General features: G+C 42.0%; 2 protein-coding genes across 2 annotated transcripts in view; both read right to left on the minus strand.

The window, feature by feature from the left end:
* ZXDC (ZXD family zinc finger C) overlaps positions 1–2,839 on the minus strand; it is a gene marked incomplete at its 5' end in the record, with an annotated part of 14,465 nt that extends 11,626 nt beyond the window's left edge. Inside the window, one exon of the mRNA XM_017732534.1 lies at positions 2,731–2,839. Within this exon, the coding sequence (XP_017588023.1) occupies positions 2,731–2,839 (109 nt within the window). The remainder of the gene's footprint in view (positions 1–2,730) is intronic.
* Positions 2,840–3,266: 427 nt separating this feature from the next.
* Positions 3,267–21,494, minus strand: part of UROC1 (urocanate hydratase 1) — a 39,651-nt gene continuing 21,423 nt past the window's right edge. The window contains exons 9-20 of the mRNA XM_008632354.2: positions 21,229–21,317; positions 20,705–20,767; positions 20,351–20,530; positions 19,734–19,831; positions 19,413–19,485; positions 18,224–18,345; positions 13,727–13,797; positions 12,724–12,822; positions 12,210–12,309; positions 9,321–9,402; positions 4,111–4,210; positions 3,267–3,514 (exon numbers count right to left, since the gene is read on the minus strand). Of these exons, the coding sequence (XP_008630576.1) occupies positions 3,374–3,514; positions 4,111–4,210; positions 9,321–9,402; positions 12,210–12,309; positions 12,724–12,822; positions 13,727–13,797; positions 18,224–18,345; positions 19,413–19,485; positions 19,734–19,831; positions 20,351–20,530; positions 20,705–20,767; positions 21,229–21,317 (1,218 nt within the window). The 3' untranslated portion in view covers positions 3,267–3,373. The remainder of the gene's footprint in view (positions 3,515–4,110; positions 4,211–9,320; positions 9,403–12,209; positions 12,310–12,723; positions 12,823–13,726; positions 13,798–18,223; positions 18,346–19,412; positions 19,486–19,733; positions 19,832–20,350; positions 20,531–20,704; positions 20,768–21,228; positions 21,318–21,494) is intronic.

Here is a 21,494-nt window from a genome sequence, read left to right on the forward strand (position 1 = left end):
GGGGAGCGGCTCAGACGACATCCAGCGTGGCACCGCTGGACTCAGCTCAGGTCCTGGGGGCTGTGCTGGTGTCCATGGCCAGGAAGAGTTACAGAATAATTAGGCTTGGAAGGGACCGCTGGAGGTAACCCAGCCCAACCCCCCTGCCAAGGCAGGGTCACCCAGAGCAGGGGACACAGGAACACATCCAGGTGGGGTTTGAATAGCTCCAGAGAGACTTCACGCCCTCCCTGGGCAGCTTTTTCAGTGCTCTGCCACCCTCAATGTAAAGTTCTTCCTTGTGTTGAGGTGAAACTCCATGCGTTTTAGTTTATGGGCATTGCTGGGCGCCACTGAAAAGACTCTGGCACCATCCTCTTGACACCTGCCTTTGAGATGTTTACATGGATTAATGAGATCCCCTCTGTCTTCTCTAGACTAAACAAGCCCTGCTCCCCTAGTCCCTCCTAATTAGAGAGATGTTTCAGACCCCAAATCATCTTTGTGGCCCTCCACTGAACCCTCTCCAGTAGCTCCATGTCTTTCTCATACTGAGGAGCCCAGAACTGGACACAGCACCCCAGATGTGGCCTCACAAATAGAGGAGGAGTATCATGTCCCTGGACGTGCTGTGCAGGAGCAATGCTAAGGGTGCAGCCACACTCAGAGTGCTGAGAGAGGGAAATGCTTTAGCAAAACACCCTGTGTACCATCAGTGGAAATACGAAAACAGCACTACGGGCAATGCAAAGTCACTGTTCAAGCACAACCATGGCATACCATCACCCAAGATAGACCAGCAAAAAAAAAAAAAATCCTACAAAATCAGTTAATGCATAATTTTAATTTTTTTAAAATTTATTCTTGGGCAAAGCTTTCTTTGGGAGAATGTTCAGCTGCCTTGTGGCTCTCCAAGACTTAAGGAAAAGGTGAAATTATCCTGTATGTGCTATGGAAATTTACCAGTTCCCCGCTGCCGTGGGACTGGCGAGCAGTCCCAGCAGATGGTGCTGTGATCCTTCTCCTGCTCAGATTATTCCTCCTTTCTGAGCATCAAACGCCTACAGCAAGGGTGTGAAATGCTGGCCAGGCACACTCAGCTCCAGGGAAGCTGGAGCTGTGGGAACACCCAGAGCTCCACTGGGCTGAGTGCCACTAGGTGTAGGTCTTCCCTGTCCTTGGTGGCCCCCACCATCCCAATCTCCCTACGGAGGTCTTTGCCGTGCCTTCCTTCATGTTCTTAGGAAAAGATAGGTCTGCCCCCGAGTTTATTGCTTAACACAAAGGTGCATCCCTGGTTGAAGGATGTAAAACCTGCCACCAAGCTCTTGCCTCTATCTGCAGCCACACACAAGATTGTCAGGATAAGTGCCATTTTAGGAAAGCGTTAAGTTGCTAAGATTCATAGGAAGGATGCTTCAGCCTGTCATGCTTGAGACTTCACTGCACTGCAGAAATTCACTGCTTGTACATCCCCTGCCCAGATCAGATCCAATGCAATGCCTTCAGATGGATGGGTTTAAAACTGTTCTCCCTGTCCTGGCTTTGTTTAGCAGTGAGGTCAGCTACCTAAAAATTACATCAGCACCCCCACACAACAACAGCCTGTTCACAGTCTCAGCTTCTCTGCAAACAAGTGGACAGATACATTGAGGCTCAGCAGGGCTCAGAAAGGGAACTTATCCCTGGGGTTATTTATGGCTTCTGTGTGCTGGAAACCCCCTGCTATTTCATCCCTGACAGCAACAGGTTAGTGTTTCCCTGTGCCCTCCCAAAGGTATTGTAAACCTCAGCCAGTTCACATTTGTTAAGTGCTTGAGATATGCAGTTAAAAGACTGAAGCAGATTTAAACATATACATATAGCTGCATACTACATCTTTAGGATAAACACCAGTGAATAGTCATAAATAAGACCAACTGCTAGCCAGTTCACTGCTTTTCTGTACCCCATTTCACCTTAACTCATGCTACCTCATTAATGGACTTCATCATCTGAATTTCAACTTGTAGCTCTTTATAGCACTCATATATGTGGGTTCTGTGTCTCCCTAAAGGCAGTCCTGAGTTATAAACTCCCAGGGACTTGAGTGACATTAAACATGGCTATACTGGTAAGGTTATGTCTCCTGGGCAATAAGGCTACTAGGACAAAAATAAGGTTCCTTTTGTGCCTGGGATGTGAACGTGAACATGCTGGCAGGTACCCCAGTACTAAATAATACAAAAGTGAAGAACTCATAAAAAATATTTCTTCAACATCTTGTTTGTGGTGTATTGTCAACTCAGAATTAAGACGAGTCTATAGAACAGCTCTACATTCCTCGGTACAAGAAAAGCCAGTATATTTTCTGGTTGTTCCTCTTGACAAAGCAAGAGCCACCAGTGTTTTGGGGCTATGAAGATTAGAGTGGTTTCACACAATACCAATACGCTAACTTACTGTGATTATTAATAAGGTAATGCATAACATATGTCAAAGCAAAGGCTGTCAAATCTGCCTGACAGCTACTCACATCTCAATCGTATAAATTGGCAATGTGGGCAGGTTTTTTCCATAATGTAAAGCATTCCTATCAACTGCAGATTGCACTTCACAGAAGGCTCAGTTTCAAGCAGATGCCAGACTCTCACTGTTCATCTGGAGATATACACAGTGCGTGAACAGAGTAAAGAACTCATTTGTGATTCAAAATAAACACTTCCCTTTTCTTAGCAGCAGAGGCAATGCAGAGCTGCAGAGTTTGCTCACCTGTGGGTAGTGTGGGGTCCAGCAGGGGTGGAGTTTCCCAGTCCTGAGGACTGTGTGCTGTCCGAGACTGCAGCTCATCACATCCCCTCTGCAGCAGCACAGGCAGGTTTTACGTGTGTAACACCCCTTTTCATTCCAAGAGGTAATGGATACAGTGCCAGGAGACCGAGTGACATTCCAGAGCAAGTCCACTGGGGGAAGGGACTGCTGGCACTGTGTTCATGTCAGAATGAAGCCCACGTGCTGTGCAAGGACCATGCTTAGCACGAGACTAAGGATAGATAAGAATTACTTTTGTACACACATTAATTTATGAATTATCAGGAGTAAGTGACTGTTTTGTTGTTTGGGGATTTTTTTTTTTCCATTTGATTTTCAGGGACAAAATTCCCATTCCTTTCCCTATCATGAACAGTTTCCTATTGCAAACATTGTTCCAAATATGTTGGTGAAAAGACTGTTCCCGGCGCACCTGTCACAAACACAAACAGATTTGCCCTGTTAATAAGTTAGAGAGGAAAAAAAGAACTCACATGGAACAGACATTTGCAAGGCTTTTATCATTTGGCCAGAGAGCAAAGCAGGATATCAAGGAAGCAACTTCAACTATGTCTGCAAGAGCAACATTGCACTTGGAGTACCACTAATGTTGCACGGCTTGCTCCAAGATGTTCTCATCCACCACCTTGTGAGGGAGAGTCACCCTCAGTGTGCCATTTTCCTTCATTGCTTGGCAGATGGTTTCATAAGCAAAGGCGTTCCCCGACCAGCAGCGCCTGGCAACCTGTCAGACAAGAGAACCAAGGGGTGTAAAAATCAGACATTCCTCTTGCCACACCCACCTTGCACCATATTTGCGCAAACACTGGCAACCAACTCGTGACAATAAATCTTTCAACCCCCTGCCAGTTTTTAGTTTCCCTTCTGATTTTGCAAGTAACTTTTGTAATACTTTGTTTTTATGAGTAGTATTTGGGTAGACGTGGTACTTTTCCATGCATAACATCGGACAGATAAACACTGGTAGAGCCAGGTACTTTATAAACTTACAAAATTCCCTCACCAAAAATAATTGGGCACTCCATCCCAGCTCTGTAAAACTAGCAATTGCTTTCAGTAACAGTATCATTTAAGCAGTCAATGCTTTTGTAGTGGGACAAATATTTAAAAAGGAAAATGTCACTTCAATGCATTTTCAACTATGAAATCAATGAGCCTAATTCTCTGCCAGCATGTAAGGATGAAACTCTTCTGACAGCTAGAGAAATCATAAACCCCTTTTCCATCAGCAAAACTCTATGTTTTGATCTGTGTACAAGCAAGATTCCCCAGATTTAAAAAAAATTAATATTGAAGTATACATATATGAGTTTTGCTTACTCCATTGGAAACATCCCAGCTGAGCATCATCTTAGCTCGTTCTTCAGCTTCCTTCGACCCATCCAAAACCAGGCCAAATCCCCCATTGATCACTTCCCCCCTAAAAAAAAAAAAAAAAGGTAAGAGAATGAAATAAAAATAATTCAAACCAATACCACAAAATTTACAGGAGTTAATTTGTTCAGTTGTACTGCAAAAAGAAGGATGAGAACACAGAAATCGTTCTGAATAAGAGACTATCAGTGATCTTTTATACTTATGAAAAAAGAAAAAGGGTGTTTAGCAGGCAAAGGCCTGACTTCCTGACCTGCAGCAAACGTAGTCCACCTTTCTTGTAATGTCCAGCTAGCAGTCAGGATCTGCTCCAAGCAGGGGTACCAAAAATTAAGCTTGCTGTATATCTCCTGAATCCTGCACTCTGTACTGGCTCTAAAAACAGCTGGAAAAAGGTTAACAGATCTGATGGGCCAGAGATTTACCTGTCTCGGGGTGTTTTTAAAGGTTAAGCTCCTCACGCTTGCTATACTGCAGCCTGCCATACAGACAGGATCATGAGGGTGACAGTGTACTTACAGCAGCAGGAAGATGGATCTATTTATATTCTCTCGGGACAAATGACAGAGCATAAGCATTTTATTAAAAAAGTGTTAACCACCACTTAATGCACATCTGCCTCGATCATTTCCAAAACAGTCGTTCATTTTGTATGAGATACAGAGCTGTTTAAAGACATCAATGCCAACTTTTCAGGAAGCAGACTTATTGGCAGAAGAAGAACAGAAATATGTTAAAATGAACAGATTATTCTTGGGAGAAATAGCAGTCTGGTTTTAAAGGACAGGGAAAACACGTAGAGCAAAACATCTTGTCTGACTTCAGAATGTGGCCTGCTCGAGCTCCCATTCCATGGCATATGGTGAATAGTGGTGAATGCAGCTGGGAGATTAATCTGTTGCTGTAAATCTGTGAGAGTTCTGGCATTAGAGCTCAGCATCAGCAACACTTGAGGGACAGGGCATATCATACAACAGTACATGTATGAGAGACTAATGGAAATCCCTGGAGGCAGGATTTTGTCCTCTGCATTTTATAGTTAATATAAGTTTACAAAATTTACATAGAACAACATCAGACATGCCCATTAATCAGATAGGAGTTGAGAGTCTTCCAGTCCAAGAAGTAATTATTTCTTAATGTGTATTTCCAGCAGTAACTTGAGCTTCTGAGGAAATAGGGAATTGAGGCTAAACTGGAGCTTCACAGACCTGAGATCTACTTCCTGAAACTAGAGGTTTTCTCATTTTCAATGGAACATTGTTACTCATTAATTCCCTTCCTAATACTTACATACAGGACCTGTGTACTAAGCAGGACCCTATGACAGAGCTCGGCAAGGAACTCAGGGATCCAGACCTCACCATCACAGTACCATTCTCTGAATTCCCTCCACTTTTCCATTATTAGATACGTCACTATTACAAACTAGTTTTCTGTTGAAAGGCACAGTTTTCTTGAAAGTGGTTTCTTACAGCAGACCATCACTGAATGAATTAGTTTTTTTAACTGGAAAATTTGAAGCAAAGTCATGTTTTAAATTGAGATCTTTGAATATTGTAAGATCTGAGTCTTCAAAATAAAATTATCCTTTTAGATTGACACTGTCAACTCTTGCAGCCTGGAATTTAATTCCCACTATGTTTTTACTGTGTGAAGCCTTCACTATTTCTGCTCTTAGTCTCATCCGAGGATGCATACAAACAATCAAACATCTGTATTTCTTGAAAATTCTACTTTTTGAATAGCTCATGTTGTCACTGTCCTCTCCAAAAGAGGGGAGCAGACTGGATGACAACAAATGTAATTCTGCCAGGGCCAGTTACTCCACCATACTCTGCTGCTCCTGTGTACAGAGACCAAAGAACAGAGCACCGCCCTTTACTGTCAGAGTTCAAAGCCCCAGAAACCCAGACCTCTGGACCTGTGTTTTATGAAGATATTCCATAAAGGAAGATGATGTTCTTTCAGTGACAAAATTTCCCTCTGTCCACAGTATCCCAAAGAGCATCCTTTGAAGCTTAGGCATGAACAATGACCATCTGATCTACTTACACTCCGTAAATTTAAAGCCTGTCCATTGATTTCCATGGAGTTACTCCAGTGCAAATCAGAGTCACTCACCAGAATCTGCTCTACTGTCTAAAATCACTCCTACATTAAATGCCAATGTTTGTTATGATGGATTTTCTAGCAAAACTTCTCACTTTTAAAGGGGAGCTCTCTGCCTTCATTAGCATTGGGTCACATTTTCAGGTAATTAAAGAAATGTGTGGCATTTTGACCTAAGCTACTCCTATAATTTCCAGATGTCTCCTTCTAAGATGATCAAAGAAAACAAGGCCTCTCTCACAATCAAGATGTCACACTGTCACCAGTGCAGATCGATTCTTAAATTGCTTCTGCCTTTTTGTTACTACAGGTTATCCAGGCTCTGTGCTAATACACATTCTCATGCAAACAGGCAGCAAAAAATGAGTAACAATCATTTGCTGTAATTATAGTCAAGACTATGTTAATCTTAAGCCTCTCCAAGAGTACATGTGATGCAGATTCTGGCTAAATAAATATTAATCCTGCTTTTGCTGTTTGTCCCACAAGGCTGTAACAGAAAATAAAGCATGTAAAAGGCATTTTTGCAGTCTCAAAGGGAAAACACAGCAGATCTGTCAGCAGTTCCAGGCAAGCCCAGCCTCTGCAGGGAGGACTGGCAGCTAAACACAGTGCAATTACCCATTTTTGAACTCCCTGGGCAGACCCTTGCCAGTGACAGCTGGATTTCTCTCTAATCACATGTATTTTTGTTAATAAATATATATAAACTTCCACTTGTACTTTCACATTTCCAAATCAGCTGATGACAAGTTTATCAAGCACGTGGCAATTTCTTTATGGCAAAGTCAGGTGGATTTTTAGTGCTCCAGAGAAAAACAAAAACAGGGTCAAAAACTTAAAGGCATCTATCTCTTCCAGGCAAAGAAAGCAATATTTTATGGCTGGGTGTGGTTTTTCTTCTTTTGCCACCTTTAAATTTTTCCTCTCTCTCCTCAGAAGGCAAAGGGGTGCAGCCCTTTCACCAGCCAGGGTGGTGCCACATTAGTTAAGCCAAGAAGAACCACCTGTCTGGCCTGCCTTTGGGGGCTCTCCAGGCCAGGGCACTTAATGACACGACAAGGACACCACAGCTGAGCCTCAGCATGGTGGCTTGTTAAAGCTCTGCAGAGGCACACCTAATTTTCAGGCCCTGCATTCTTCACTGATGCACAGTAATTTAATCACAGAGGGCTATGACTGCTTCAAGAACAAGGTGAGCAGATACTCTTCTGCAATGACAAGCCCTAAGCAGCCATAGGAAATGACAAAAAGGAGAACCAAACCCTGCTTTCCCAAAGATATTTTGATTTTAGTGAATAGCCATACACTAATTTTCTGATGCATTACATAAATTACAGCATAAATCTGCTCTGCCTTGTAGCAAAGTTTCTTTTAATGATGTAACTCCACTTACAATACAACTAAAACAGTATAATTGAAATTGCAGTGTGGTCAGGGCCAGTTTTCCAGAACTAAGGGCAGACTCACCATTCAGCCAAGCTGTCTTTGAATAGTACAGAGGGCAAAAGTGTCCTGGAAGAACTGGCCTTAGAGAGACCAGAAAGGAATAGGATCATTTGTATCCTTTGAATTAAGCATCTTCAATGCACAGAACATTCATGGCATAAGAAATTATTTTAGCAATTCTAATAATTATAATTATATAAAAATATTCCAAATACTTTGCATAACATGTTGTGAAAAGTGATTTTCTTTGCTTGTATTTCCTAAGCAGATATTTTAAAAGGTTAAACTCAGCTGAGGAAATTTAGACAGAACTTGTCTGCTGCTACCTCTGGAGCCTCAGACTGAGATGACCAGAGTAGGGAGACATTCTGGTATGTGTTTTCCATTCAGAATTAGGGAAATTGTGAATGAAATCATGGCTGTGGGTCCTTATCACTGAAATCCACAAAACCTTCACTCCATGTGCTTCAGCCCTCAGAAAGCTTTCTTCTCCTATCATTAAGCTCTGCTCTCATGCACCCTTCTATGCAGGAGTTATGCCACTGAAATCAAAGGAGTAAAGAGTACAGCGAGGGAGTTCTTCAGCTGACCTAAAGGGATATTTTCTAGATTCAGCTCATTCAGAGGAATACCAATTAATTATCATAAAATGTCTCTGAGGTTAACATCTGCTACAAGTTCTTTGGCTTGCTGGTTTTGGCATATTCCAGCACTGTTTGCAACAGGGAAGTATGAGGGTTCACCACAGTATTTAACAGAGGGTTGTGCCTCTTTTGACTGCTGATACCACCAAATGAAGACATGACTGTAAAATGGTAGAGGGTTTGCTGGAATATGCTGGAAAGAGCAAACCAGAACTAAAGACTGCAGTGTGGCCAGGCTTTCCTACTTCCTACACCTCTGCCAATCCAGGTAGCCTTTCAGTGGCATATGGAGGAGTTTAGTTTCCATCTCCATATAGAGTATTTCCTTCATTCTGCTTTTCAGTTTAGGCATGTCTCTTAGTTCTGCATGTCATGTGAAGGAGGTGTTTAATTCAGTCCTTACTTGGCTGTGGTCTTTAATGCTACCAGGCATGTGCAGGGAGAAAAAGACTGTGGGGTTTACTGGCACCTGAGCTGGTTTGTCTCAATAACCCCTCACTGCACTTTAGCACGGGAGCATTTATATTGGGGTCCTAAGGTCACAGGTTTAAATACAGCCTAAGAGGAGACCTAAACATAATCCATCCACTAACACTCTGGCTGTGCATGTGTGAAGACAACGCTGGAAGCAGGATCTGTTCAAAAGGACCACAGCAGACTGTCTTTGTTCATCAAATTAAGTTCTTCAAACTATGCTGTGGCCAGTGTTCAAAACACTTTCTCTGGACATATGAGCATTAATTAGAAAAAGTCTCCTACAGCACCATACTTTGCTTTATAATTTGTCCTTTCAGTCCTTGATGGCAAACCCGTCCTTCCCACCATCATGACATTGTTCTCCTCCGGTACTACACGTCTGTTCAGCAGTTCCTGGCTCTCCTCCCCACACACATACACAGCAGCAGGAACAGGATTCAGAGCCCAGCTTTAGCAACACGAGCAAGCTCTCACCAGCCAACTCCACCCCCGTTGTGCAGCGCGACCCAGGTGGCTCCTCTGAACGAGTCTCCCACGAAGTTCTGCACTGCCATGTCTGGGAGGAGAGCAGAAGTGTTACTCATGGGCCACGTTCATTTTTGTGTTGTGCTGCTCCCTCCTTCCACTGACACCCTCACTGCAACTGTGTGAAGGAAGGGTTGGAGGCAGGTTCTACTCACAGCTTCTCTCACAGATATACACTGAACATCTCATTCCTGGGAGGAACAGGCAAGGGAGATTTGTCTCCCGCTCTCTGCCCTGACTTTGGAGGAAACAAATGCCAGTTTCACACTGTGGTTTATGAGCACTCTGGTGATTCCTGCATTTGTGCTCCAAAACAGGAAGCTGAAGGACCTACCACTCTTCAGCTCTGAGATACTACTTCAGGGTGGAGAGAAATGCAATCCACTCCTTTGGGATACCTCAGTCATGGAAGAACAGGCTGGACACATCCATGTGAATGGATTCAAAATGGGCAGGACACCTGGAACACTACACACCTTGCAGTTCTCAGAAGTCTGAAATATTTTCAGATCAGAGTGCAGAGTTACTTCAGCCCTGTGCAGAAAGCCAGTCTAAAGCTAAGGAGTTGCATTCTGGGGACAAAGTTGGGATGAAAATGATATCCACCCCAATTCTTGGAACATGTGGGAATTTTACCCTGAACAGGAACTGCTGAAACCACTAAGAAGGTTTGTCTATAAAAACCCCCAAAGAAACATAATTTAGCAAACAAATATAATTTGACTAATGCATGGTTTCCACTGAATTGTTCACTAGAATTTTATATACTTACTACAATTTGTGCTAAAGCATATACCCAGAGAGGTGGAAAGAGGTGCACACAGAGGTTAAGAGTAAAATTTACTGAAAACATTTGTCCAGATTTAATTCAGAAAAGATTCAATACATTATTTGCCATATTTTTAACAGGAGAAATAAGAGAAAAACAACAATATCCCCACCAACCACATCTGCGGACCCACAGTTATGTGTCTGATGGAAAATGAGTTTATTGAGTGCTAATCTATGTTAAACCCTGTCAAAAGCTCCATTATAGCATCTTTTATCTGACATTATGTCACTTTAATAACGCAATTATCATAATTACAGTGCTGTCGAGATTGAATGGGAGAGATCGAAATCACCATATTCTGTAATGTACAGATTTTCTCCTCAGCCACTGGCCTGATAAGAGTGGAGGTTGGACAAGGAGTGAACTAACAATGCAATAAGCTGCTGCTCCTTGGCTTTGATAAAGGTCATTGGCTGCAAATGTCTCTGCTGAAATACACTTTGCAGAGCAGCAATGACCCATCAGGCTGAGGTACTTTAAAAAAAATGAGACAAATGAACATTCTGGAAAAGTCCTGTGTGTTAAAGAGAAGCAAATTTCACCCAAACCAGCTCAAAAGTTGTGTTAAAACAACAGGATAGAAGGGAGAGAAGAAGACCTAAGAAGTTCTTTTACTGCCTCCAGAAGCTCATCTGGTAAAACAGATTTAGGCCTGGTTTTAAAGACCAGTGATATCAGTGGCCAGCAGGTTTTAGATAAGTCCTTGGAGAAGGCAAGTAGATCATGTAAATCACAAAATGCAAAGAAAACCACAAAGCATGATGAGTGATGGAGTTTAGCAAGCCTTGTTTCTACTGCCCTCTTCTGAGGGCACTGCCTGGTGATTACTTATATTGCTAAGATGGAGACATTAGTTTGGATTTCTGTTCTCTGTGCAGCTGCACCATTTTCTCTCAGCTTGTCAGAAACAAACATTATTCAAGGCATCTATCCATTTGGCCTATTAGAACTCACCAAGACACTCAAAAAGTGTTGAAGTGGGACTGATGGACACAGTTAAAAGCCTCATTTCACTAGGAAATCCAGTTAAGATAACAGGGAACTTTTCTCTTTAAAATTGAGCCATAATTTGGTTCTATTATGAATTCTCATAATGGAAGTAATTCAATATGCTCAGCTTCCTCTGTCATAATTTCTCCTTCTACAGCAGCAGATCCTCTAGTCTCTCACCTCTTTGTGACTGTCAGTTCATGACATACAGATACACCACTGAGCTAAAGCTATTATCATAATTTCTGCTTTACAGATGGAAAATTGAGGAAGATTTAGCGTTAAAATGTGCTTAGTGCTTCATTCGTTTTTTCAGGTCTCCAACCTGATATTTCTTGGGTTTATTTCTCTAAAGGATTGTTTCACAAACTGAAAAGCAGAGTCTGGTTAGCTCAGGGGGTGCAGAATTAAAGGCTCCTTTTGTAGAGCAAATCTACATGACTTGCCCACAGTCACACTTCAGCTGAGCAGCAAGGCTTGGAGTCTAATCCAGAAGGCCTGACTTTTATTCTTATGCCTTTACTATCAATGTTCTCTTATGACCAGAAAAGTTCCTTTCAGAAACTCCAGACTGTTTTCTTGAGTCCTCAGGTCATGGAATGAAAACAGCTGTGAACCTCTTTGCTTTAAGCAAAATACTATTGTAGACCTGATTTGGATCTTGTGGATTTCAAGGAAATATGTCTGTAACCTGTTTGAAACAGTGAGATTCAAACTTAAAATCAAACAGAAGATACCATCCTCTGAGACTGGTCTCCATTTGCACTCAGATACATCTGGTGCATTTTCATGGAATTTCCAGCAGTGTTCAGGACCTCTCCTGTGTAACCAGCTCCACATTTGTGTCTGTATCACTATTAAATCCCACAAAGCTTCTCAGGAAATCTGATTAATTTGGATTAAAGGGTGTTTTTTTAAACAAAAATATTTAAGAAATGTTGCATTAAAAAGCTATTTCTGTTTTGAAGCCATTTCCTTGCTGGCCCAGGCAGACAAGCCTCAGCTGTTCCACTGACCTGCACAAAAGGCTGATCCATCATAAATGTTTGACGTTTCTCTGAAAGGGCTGTCAGTCCCACTCACATCGTGGTGATCTCTGCTGAGGACTACAGGAGCCTGGAAAAAACCAAGGACAAGACAGTGGAATTCTTCATGGGTTGACAATGCTACTGAGGACCATTATCTGCTCAATTCACTTCTGTTGTCTTAATATTTGGGGCCCTACTAAGGAGTTACAGTCCCTGCTTTGTGCTCTCAGCAAATCACTGAATGATATGTTGTACTTGTAGGTGCCCAAACAGAAAATAAGGCAGTCTCATCATGAAACAAAATTTCTACACCCACCTCTCTCCTGTGACAGAGCACAATACTGGTGGCAGGCAGAGAGGACTGAGCTCTAACACAAACTGACCCCATGTAAATAACAGGCACTTCTGCTCTCACTGGTTGAGGCTTTCTCCTTTCCCATCTGCCACCCCAGTCTGATATTAAACATAATTACCAGAATATATCAAGACAAAAGAGACAAACCTTAATCTTTCCTTCAGAAATGGCTCGATTAATAGCCACGGCTATAGACACACGACCCTTCTGATCAGAATATAAGATTCTGGCTTGAGAGCCAACAACCTGGAAGAGAAAAATGACAGAGGACCTCAGCAACTGGCTTATCTTCAGGTCCCAGATTAATGGAGTCATAGGAGTGACTCCTTTCCTTCTATAGGAGAAAGTACAGATTATTTCTTCACAAACATCCAGCTTCCAGAAGAAAAATTTAATTCCCTCTTTGAACTTAGTTTTATCTCCACTCACACAAACCATGAGATGTATTTCTGTATTCAGCTGCTACTGTCCAGTAAATTCCACTTTTTAACTCAACCTGATTGCTAGGCTATAATCCCCCTATCAACAAATCCCTTACCAACAGCTGAGAAGCAGAGGTTTGGAGCTGGTGATGGTGGGCTGGAATAGAAGAGAAATATGGCAAAGAACATCTGTCCTGCACAGCTCTGCTGTGCTTCCAGATTAGGAGAGCACATATGAGCTCTGCAGCATCATTCATTGGCTTCACAGGGAGACCCTGCCTGAAAAGGAAAACAAAGGATGATCCACTGGTGTCCTGCTTCCCACAGTGCAGAAGGATGGCAGCTCTTCAGCCCTATCCCCTGTTTTGGAAAGGGTTCTGGGAACTGCAGGTGTGAAGAGGTTGGTCCACAGCAATGCCAAGAGGGATGTTTTGAATAGCACTGTGAAAGAAAGGTGGTTACAACTGAGATGGAGGGTGAATCATGGATATGTTTCACTCCAGATACAAGAGTAGATATTGCTGGATTATTGTAGCATTTCCAGATGAGGAACTGAAAGGAAAGAGCTGCTTCAGCTCAGCCTAAAATCCTCGTGTGGAGAGAGGGGTTTCAATTGTCAGCCCTAAAAGCTACAGACTGTGTTTTCATTCCTGTTTTCACCCCAGCATTCAAGAACTGCATTCAGGACCAGGAGCAGCCACATCTGCTGCAGGAGGTTGTGCACTTACCAAGCTGTGCCTGCCGGCTTCCCTAATCCAGCGGATGTTGTCATGGTACTGCTGCTTCACAGATGTGCTCACTTGCAAGAGAAAACAAGAAAAAATACAGCTTGAAAATTAATGCAATATGTTCTAAATTTACTTTAATTCATCTGGCAGCACTAGGGAGTCAAATTCTACTCTCAGATTCAAGCACGCATATAGGAAATGCTGTATAGAGTCCTCTGTGCAGCTGTTGCAGTAACTGCAGAGTATGTTTGAAGAAAGGTACAAGATGCCACTCGGGACAGCTGGAATGGTAACTTCCATTTGGATCTTCAGCAAACTAAATTAAACCTTGAAATATGGTTTACATGTACAGTCCATTTTTGGTCACCTGTTTTACTGCCTATTAAATGCCAATCTATTTCCAGGCCTTTGCTAAATTAGCAGTTTTATCAAACTCCATGACATTGGGTACTACAATCCAGTATTGCACCTTTGAGGCAACCAGCAGAAATTCTCAAAAGCAGCTCACAACACACACTTGAAGATAAATTACACCAATGGACACCATATCTGGGATACAGATTTATAGCACAGCAGTTATTCTGTACTACATGGTCCTTGGATGTTTTCATACCAAGATAAAACTGAGGTCTTTTATACAAAGAGATTTGTTGCCTCACATTTCTGTGGAGCAAAAACTGCACAGGAAAATTTCTTATGCAGTAGTTACTTTATGTGTAAATCCACCCTACACCTTGTTTAGAAGTATGTTATCTAAGACAATTATATATATATCTCTAAGATATATATATATGTATCTAAGACAATTATAGAATAGGTTAACATTCTCCAGCATCTTCTTTTCATTTATATCTATGTCATTCCATCTCAATCAGCCAAACTAGAAAGGAATAAGAATAAAGATATTTCAAGTTAAAGACAGTGAAATAATGGCACATATCAGTCAGATACAGGTAGGTCTCAGCACAATCAGCTGCCTCCAAGACACAGCACCATCTGTACCGAGTGACTCACAAAAGGGAGAGGGGGTAAGGAATGAGACAGAAGTGTTGTTTGACTATCCTCATTTAGGGGGTTTTGCACCTCAGTTGGGGTTACAGTGGCTGAAGAAGTTACCGTCTGTAAGCTCTTTCTCTGTGGGCTAAGCTATGTCACATTACCCTGCCCTGAGAGTCACACTCAGCTACCAGGGCTCAGCTGGCTGAGCCACAGTGATCTGTTCATGCATTGGAACTTCCAAGTCAATCATCTCTGCAGATGCCAAGACAGCACGTTCTCCATTACTTTCCAGCTCTCACCCTTTTCACCTCAAATTATAATGTGCAGATGACATATGTTTCAAAGTCTAACTGGAGAAACTGCATACTGCTAACTTGAAATTGTCCCTGAGAAGAGTGTTCGGACTACTGCTTCTGCACTAGGCAGTATGATCACTTATGCAGGGTTAAACTAGAAAAAGGAAAGAGGAACATGTAAGAAACTCATATTGAACCTGTATTAAACACATTGTTAAAGGGAAATGTAAAATATGCTCATTCCTGCAGAGGCAGGCCTTCCATACCAAGAGCTTTAATGATCCTAAAAAGACCTGTCAGTGCTTGAGGGGTTGGCTCCAAGTGATAGCTTCTAAACTCTGCAACGAGGATTAACATGTCAGCACTTCACTTTGCAGGGAGTGAAAGATGAAACAGCTGCTAGTGCTGTCCTAATAGGATTGTGCTGCCACTCAGAAGCTTTAAGGAAGAGCCTCTAGAAGGTAATGGGTAGTGTTCACTTAGGTTACTATAGATATGTAATGGGAGTTTATTGGAATTTCTCTAAAAAAACCCAACAAAACAAAAAAAACCAGAGGATGGGTTCCTTTCTATCATTTTATAAGAGATATCAGAGAACACTTACCATATTTTATACTTCACAGTGCACAGACTTACAGAAAAGATCTTTCTGTCTAAGTTCTACAGAACATAACCAGAAGAGAAGCCAGATGAGAATACTGGCTACAAGGACCTATCTCAACACAGCACATCCATCCCTTCCAGCCAGCTCCAATAAACAGTTGGATTTCATCAGTTATCCCTAGGGAAGTGAGGAATCCTCCCTTTTATTTAGTCTAATTTCCTGCAATTGAAAAAAATCTCACCATTTCTTAAGAAAGACTTTAGAGTAATTCCATGTATCTCATTTGCTAAACTGCTGCCTCCACCTTCCCACCCCAACAGGAATGTGAAGTCAGGCAAGCAACTGTATTTTTTATGGTATTTCATAGACCCTTGTACACATCTAGGGTTTAAAATATACTGGAAAGCATTGTGTACTCAGAGAAATTGTCCCAAGGAACACAGAGACTGGCTCCCTTAGAGAGATTTACATTGTTATGCATCAGCTCAACCTTCAAACTACCACACAGGTCCTAAATCCAAGTTACACCCCAATCATCAGTGCTGCATCTGCCATGCAAAGGCCATCTTAAAAGCTCCGGTACCCTAGAAGTAGAAGCAGATAATAAAACTACAAAAATCTCATGAATTCTGAAAGAAATTCATCTCCACAAAAGAAGAAAAATGGTTAACACTGGACTCAAGGACAAGTTGAAAGTTCAGACTTGGAAAGCAACAGAGTTTGGCTCTGCGGAGTTTTCACTCATTCATAAACTTCAAAGGTAGGCTCAGATTTCAGATGTATATGTGTGTGAGGATATCCAGACCCTAAAATTTGGTCCAAACCCAGGCCTCATAGAACGTGGACAGCAAATTCTGTTTTCTTTCTCTTTGAATCAAATTCCCACTGTCCCGTCAAATTTAACACCAAATTGAACAGTAGTCTTGCCCTTAAGCCTGTTTTCACCTGTTGGAATTTTTTTATATGAATTGTTTTTTTCATTTAAATTATGAATATACAAGCAATAGTTCAATGCTTTTTGTTTGTGCAAGAGACTTCTCTCCCCAGCTTTACATTACATCTATATAAACACCCACATACTCTTGTACACACAGTAACTGATTCATTTCCCAGTCCTGCAATGCAAACCATCCAAAGGTCATACAATGGTTCAGTCCTGAGAGAAGAATTCTGGAGGCTGCTGTACATGGCAGAAAAATTACTGCAGATTTCTGAAGACAGATCCAGCAGTGTAGAAATGGATTTCACCCTCCCTTCAATAAAGCCAAGGGACCAGGTTTAAAAACAGAGTAGGCACATCTGGGTTATTGCATTACACACAGCTCATGCTCCAGTGCTATTTCTTGAAAATGACTCCTAAGGAAACATCAGTAGAATAAACAGAACCAAGGACCTTGCAGGGTCAGATCTGCTCTACCAATAATTCACCTCTTGGGAGGAAAAGAAGGCTGGACACCAGCCTTGCATTATAGGAACACAAGAGTAGTTTTATTCCAAAGGAGAGACATCTGAACAGGGTATATCCTTTTCAGAAATACCACCCAGGATCCTCCCAGTGCTCATTGTTCCAGAACAAACAGGAGAGCATTCAAAATTTTCACACTTCTATTTGTGTTTCAATGTTTTTCATAAAAAAAGTAACAAATATTTCAATATTACTGGGAAAAAAATTATTATGCTCTCCTTCTCAAAATACGCTTTGGATTTCTGATCCATTTCCTTTTAGATCTGGAGGAATTCTTCAGAATTCAAAGATTCTTTTTTTGATTCTGGGAAGCACAAACCTTGGCACTCAAAACAAAAGAGCTGAGGACTTCAGTGCTTGGGGACAGTGACAAGTCCTTGAGCCTGCTGTCTGGTAACTCCAAAGGTAGACAAAGAAAGGGAAAGGGGTAGGGCCTTCCCCTCCAGCCTGGGAGATCAGGATTAATGTTTGCTGACACAAAATTAGCTTTGTCTCAGTTCATAAGCAGGGGATATCAGTAACAGCCCAGTTTCAGGGATGTGGAAGAGTGCAATTCCTAGATCCCAGAGTAGCACACAGAGCCATGCAGGTATTCCAGACTGGTTCCACCAGTCAGTAGAAATAGCTGTCAGTAGCTCAAAAAGAGATCTCAAAATTGTAATCACAAAAAAATGACACTGGATGGAGCACCACACTCAGGAAACCTGGGTTTCCTGCCACTGATCTCCTTGCTAACCTCTTGAAAGCCTCCCTAGATTTTCATGCCTCATTCACCTATGAGACAAGGGCAAAGCAATTTGACTCCTTAAATTACTCTTGGAAACCTGATAGTGAAAGATACTGATTGCCCTAAAGTTTCAAGGTGACAAAGTTTAAAAACACCTGTAACAAATTAAAAGAAAGGCTCTTAGCCAAAATTGCTTTGGGATCAACATCCATGGTGTTTTTATGTTTTACCTACAGGCTACACTCCTTACAGGGGTTTGGACAACAACAAGACTTCCTGCCTACATGGAACCTGGAAGAGCCTGCTTTCCATGTTTTCAGCCAAAAGCTAACACACATTTGAACTCTGGGTACCCTTTTCTCCCCAAAAGCCCCCCCAGGGAGCGGGGCATGGGATGATGTCTTACCTCCCTGGCGTATGGAGTCTTCCAGCACTGACATGGCAATGGAGTCAGTTGTAGCAAGGTCCTGTGGGTCACCTGAGGTACAAACCCAGCGGAATGGCCCAAATCCCAGGGAAAAAATGTCCCTGGGAAGAGAACATGTTTCATTAAGAGATAGTTGAAATTCTTTCCTTATTTATCCTGGCTGCTAGCAGTGCTTTTCTTTCATTAGCTGGAGACAGAAGAATTTGAAACATTTTCAATGAACTAATCTAAACAGAAGCATCAAGGACTATTAATTGAGAAATTAAACAGTGCTGTTTCATGCAGCCATCCACTGGTATATAAAAGTATAGTCAGGCCAGAATTTTGATAGTCATGTTGGACAGTTCAATCAAGTGCATCATCAGATGAATTGCAGTTTTTCTTCTGTTTCATCAAATATACTCTCCCTGCTGCCCGGTCTTTGTGTCCTTAACCCAGGCTAACCATGAGCATCTACACTGTCAGACAAGTACAGGTTCTGACCGAGTGCCCAAGTCCAGACTCATTTGCTGTCCACATTGTTTACATACAATAGTGAGACACGCTTCACTTGAGGGCTGGAAGAAAAGATCTAATCTGATTGGGGCCTTACTCTATGTTCAGGCACTTGTTCACATGGCATAGACAAGCTAGGCATGAGTCAGAGGAAAAATGAGTTATAAATCCAGTCCCTCAACAGATCTCCTGAGCTCAGCTGTTTCTACAAGCAGCATGTGCAGTGTGGGTAAGAGGCACAGCTGGTGGCATGGGCAGAAGAGTGTCCTGTTTCCATCATACTTTTAACTTCAGTGCAGATAAAAGGCTTGGATGATTTGGAATTGAGCTCCACTGCTCTGAAGAGGCAAGCTCTCAGCTTTTAGCACCTAGAAGTGAAGTTGCCTCTAGTTACAGTTGGAGTCTGTGACCTGGCTCTTCTTGAGCAGAACTGCTTAAGGAAAATTCATGCAAAGACAGAATGCAGCTGTTCATGTAAAGGAGTGAAGAGTACTGATTTGACAATGATTTAGCCTACACTAACTCTGGCATAACGTAACACCTGTGAGATCAATTTTCTTACTGCTGTTGCTTCCTTTTGATCATTTACTGTGCACTGTCAATTTGCACTAATCTCTGAACAGAGAGAGTCACAAGGTACTAGAGAGCATATTCCCAACTCTGCCCAACATACCCCATGATGTGCTGAACATAGGAAGGATATCGAAATTCTGTTTTATTTGCTCCTTTTTTTGCAACATCAGCACCTATAAAAGAATTTTAAGTCAGTTACTTGATGAAGGAAAACTACAGAATGCAAAACCAGGCTGCACACAAGTTCCTATGAAAGCTGTACCTCAGCCAGGGAGGGTCAGGAGTCTCAAAGAACAAGAGAGAAAGGAAGACTAAAGACTTAGAATTACAGTGGCCAACTCTATCCTACTTAACATACACAGGTGGGAAGATGCATGCAGGATTGTCCTTGTTTCCACCTACAACTCCAGGATCTACTCACCAGCTCTCTGAGCTTCCAAGAGAAAAGCATTGCCATAATCCCAGAAAAACATGCCCTTATCAGCTAGTTTGTTAATAGCAGCCACATGCCTCCTCAGACTGAAATAAAGAAGGAAACAGTTATTCTTGAGGTTGATGAAATATAAAAAAGAATACTATTATTAACTAACCAACGGCATGGGAGTAGGAGGAGACAGTGGGAAGGGAAAGACCCCAGATAAGTTCAGACATAAACCCACGAGATATCAATTGAGATGTTTCCAGGCTCTATAGCACCTGTTATCTCTGAATCTTGAAGTGATTTACAGTCATTGAGGAAACTTCACTAAATAGCAAAGAGGTTATGTCACATCTTTCAGCCAAGCAATGCAGCCAGCTCTGGGGATGGAAGCTGATAACAAAAAACAGCATGCACAAAACTGCAGAACAGTTTAAGTAGTTCACAAAGTAAGCAGAGAAAAAACTGAAAATGGCTAAACACCACTGTTCTGGCCTCTCCCTTGGCCTAAAGTGCCCAATTTGCCCTTTCTTTCCTGTACTGGATCATACCCCGGGACTGCATCACTTGCAAAGCAACTAAATTTAAAGGTTAGGGAGACATATTGTGAAAACCTTTACCTCTCTTGTACCAGTGTCCGGAACTTCCCTGGGCTGGTGGAGAGGAGCTGCTTTCCCTCCTCAAAGCTCAGCTGCACTGGGTAGTAGCCCCCGTTGAATGGGTTGTGACAGGAAGTTTGGTCAGACCCCAGGTCAACCAGCAGCTCTCCTGTTGTGTCCAGCTCATACACCAACCTCTCCCTAGGGAAGACAGCAAATGGAACACAAGGATGAAGATCCCCTTTTGACAGCACTTTTTCATGAGCATATAGAGTAATGTACTCATCACTTTATTTAATGTCTCTTCCAAGTTTGGGAATTAATTCCAGATTGACTAAAAAGCCAGAGCATTAATGTGCCCATTATACTACTTACCACAGATCTACCACATTCCCATGGTAACCCAAACTGAGAGCAATTTTATTCTTTCTTGCTTCCCTAGAAAATAATAAAAAGATTGGTTGAAGAAAATGCACCTCATTCTGTCTTGAAATGTGCAAATCACACACACAATCAAACCTAGCAAAAAAAAAAGTCTATATGCTGTTCTCAACACTTATCTCGGAAACAGATCTTTCAGCATTTACATAATTGTTAATCACTGACTCCATGAAGCTTGAGTGATGCTGCAAGTATAACATTAGTTGTAATTGCTCCATGCATATTCATGAAACTAAATGAAGACACGTTTAACTTATACAAATGATGTGAAGCACTGGTAGTCACTAATAGAGACTGATGCAGCTTGGGAAGCTGGATTCGCATTCCAAAGCAGACCTGGAATAAGAAGAGGTGTCCTCAACCCTCCTTTGTGCCGACTACAATGGTACAGTGCAGAAAGATGTGAGGGGGGTTTAGGAAGCAGAGAGAAGCTCACAGAGTTATGTTTCAAGTCATACCTGAGGCGAGCAATGCAGTGGTCCAGGTTGTTGGAGATTTCCATCAGCCACCCCTGCTTGTGACGTTTCAGAAGTGCTGCTTCATCAACCTAAGAGAAATAGCAGAGATCTTCAAACTCCTGTTTCCTCTATGCAGTCATTTTTGCCTTCAATTTTTCAATTACCTTGCAGGAAAAACTAACAAAAAGGTAAAGGCAATAGCCCTACTATTACCTTGAGTTATACATCTATATAATATAGATATTTTTTATATATATATATATATA

The sequence above is a fragment of the Corvus brachyrhynchos genome, unplaced genomic scaffold (genome assembly GCF_000691975.1).
Source record: "Corvus brachyrhynchos isolate BGI_N302 unplaced genomic scaffold, ASM69197v1 scaffold4, whole genome shotgun sequence".
In the NCBI taxonomy this organism is placed as follows: domain Eukaryota; kingdom Metazoa; phylum Chordata; class Aves; order Passeriformes; family Corvidae; genus Corvus; species Corvus brachyrhynchos.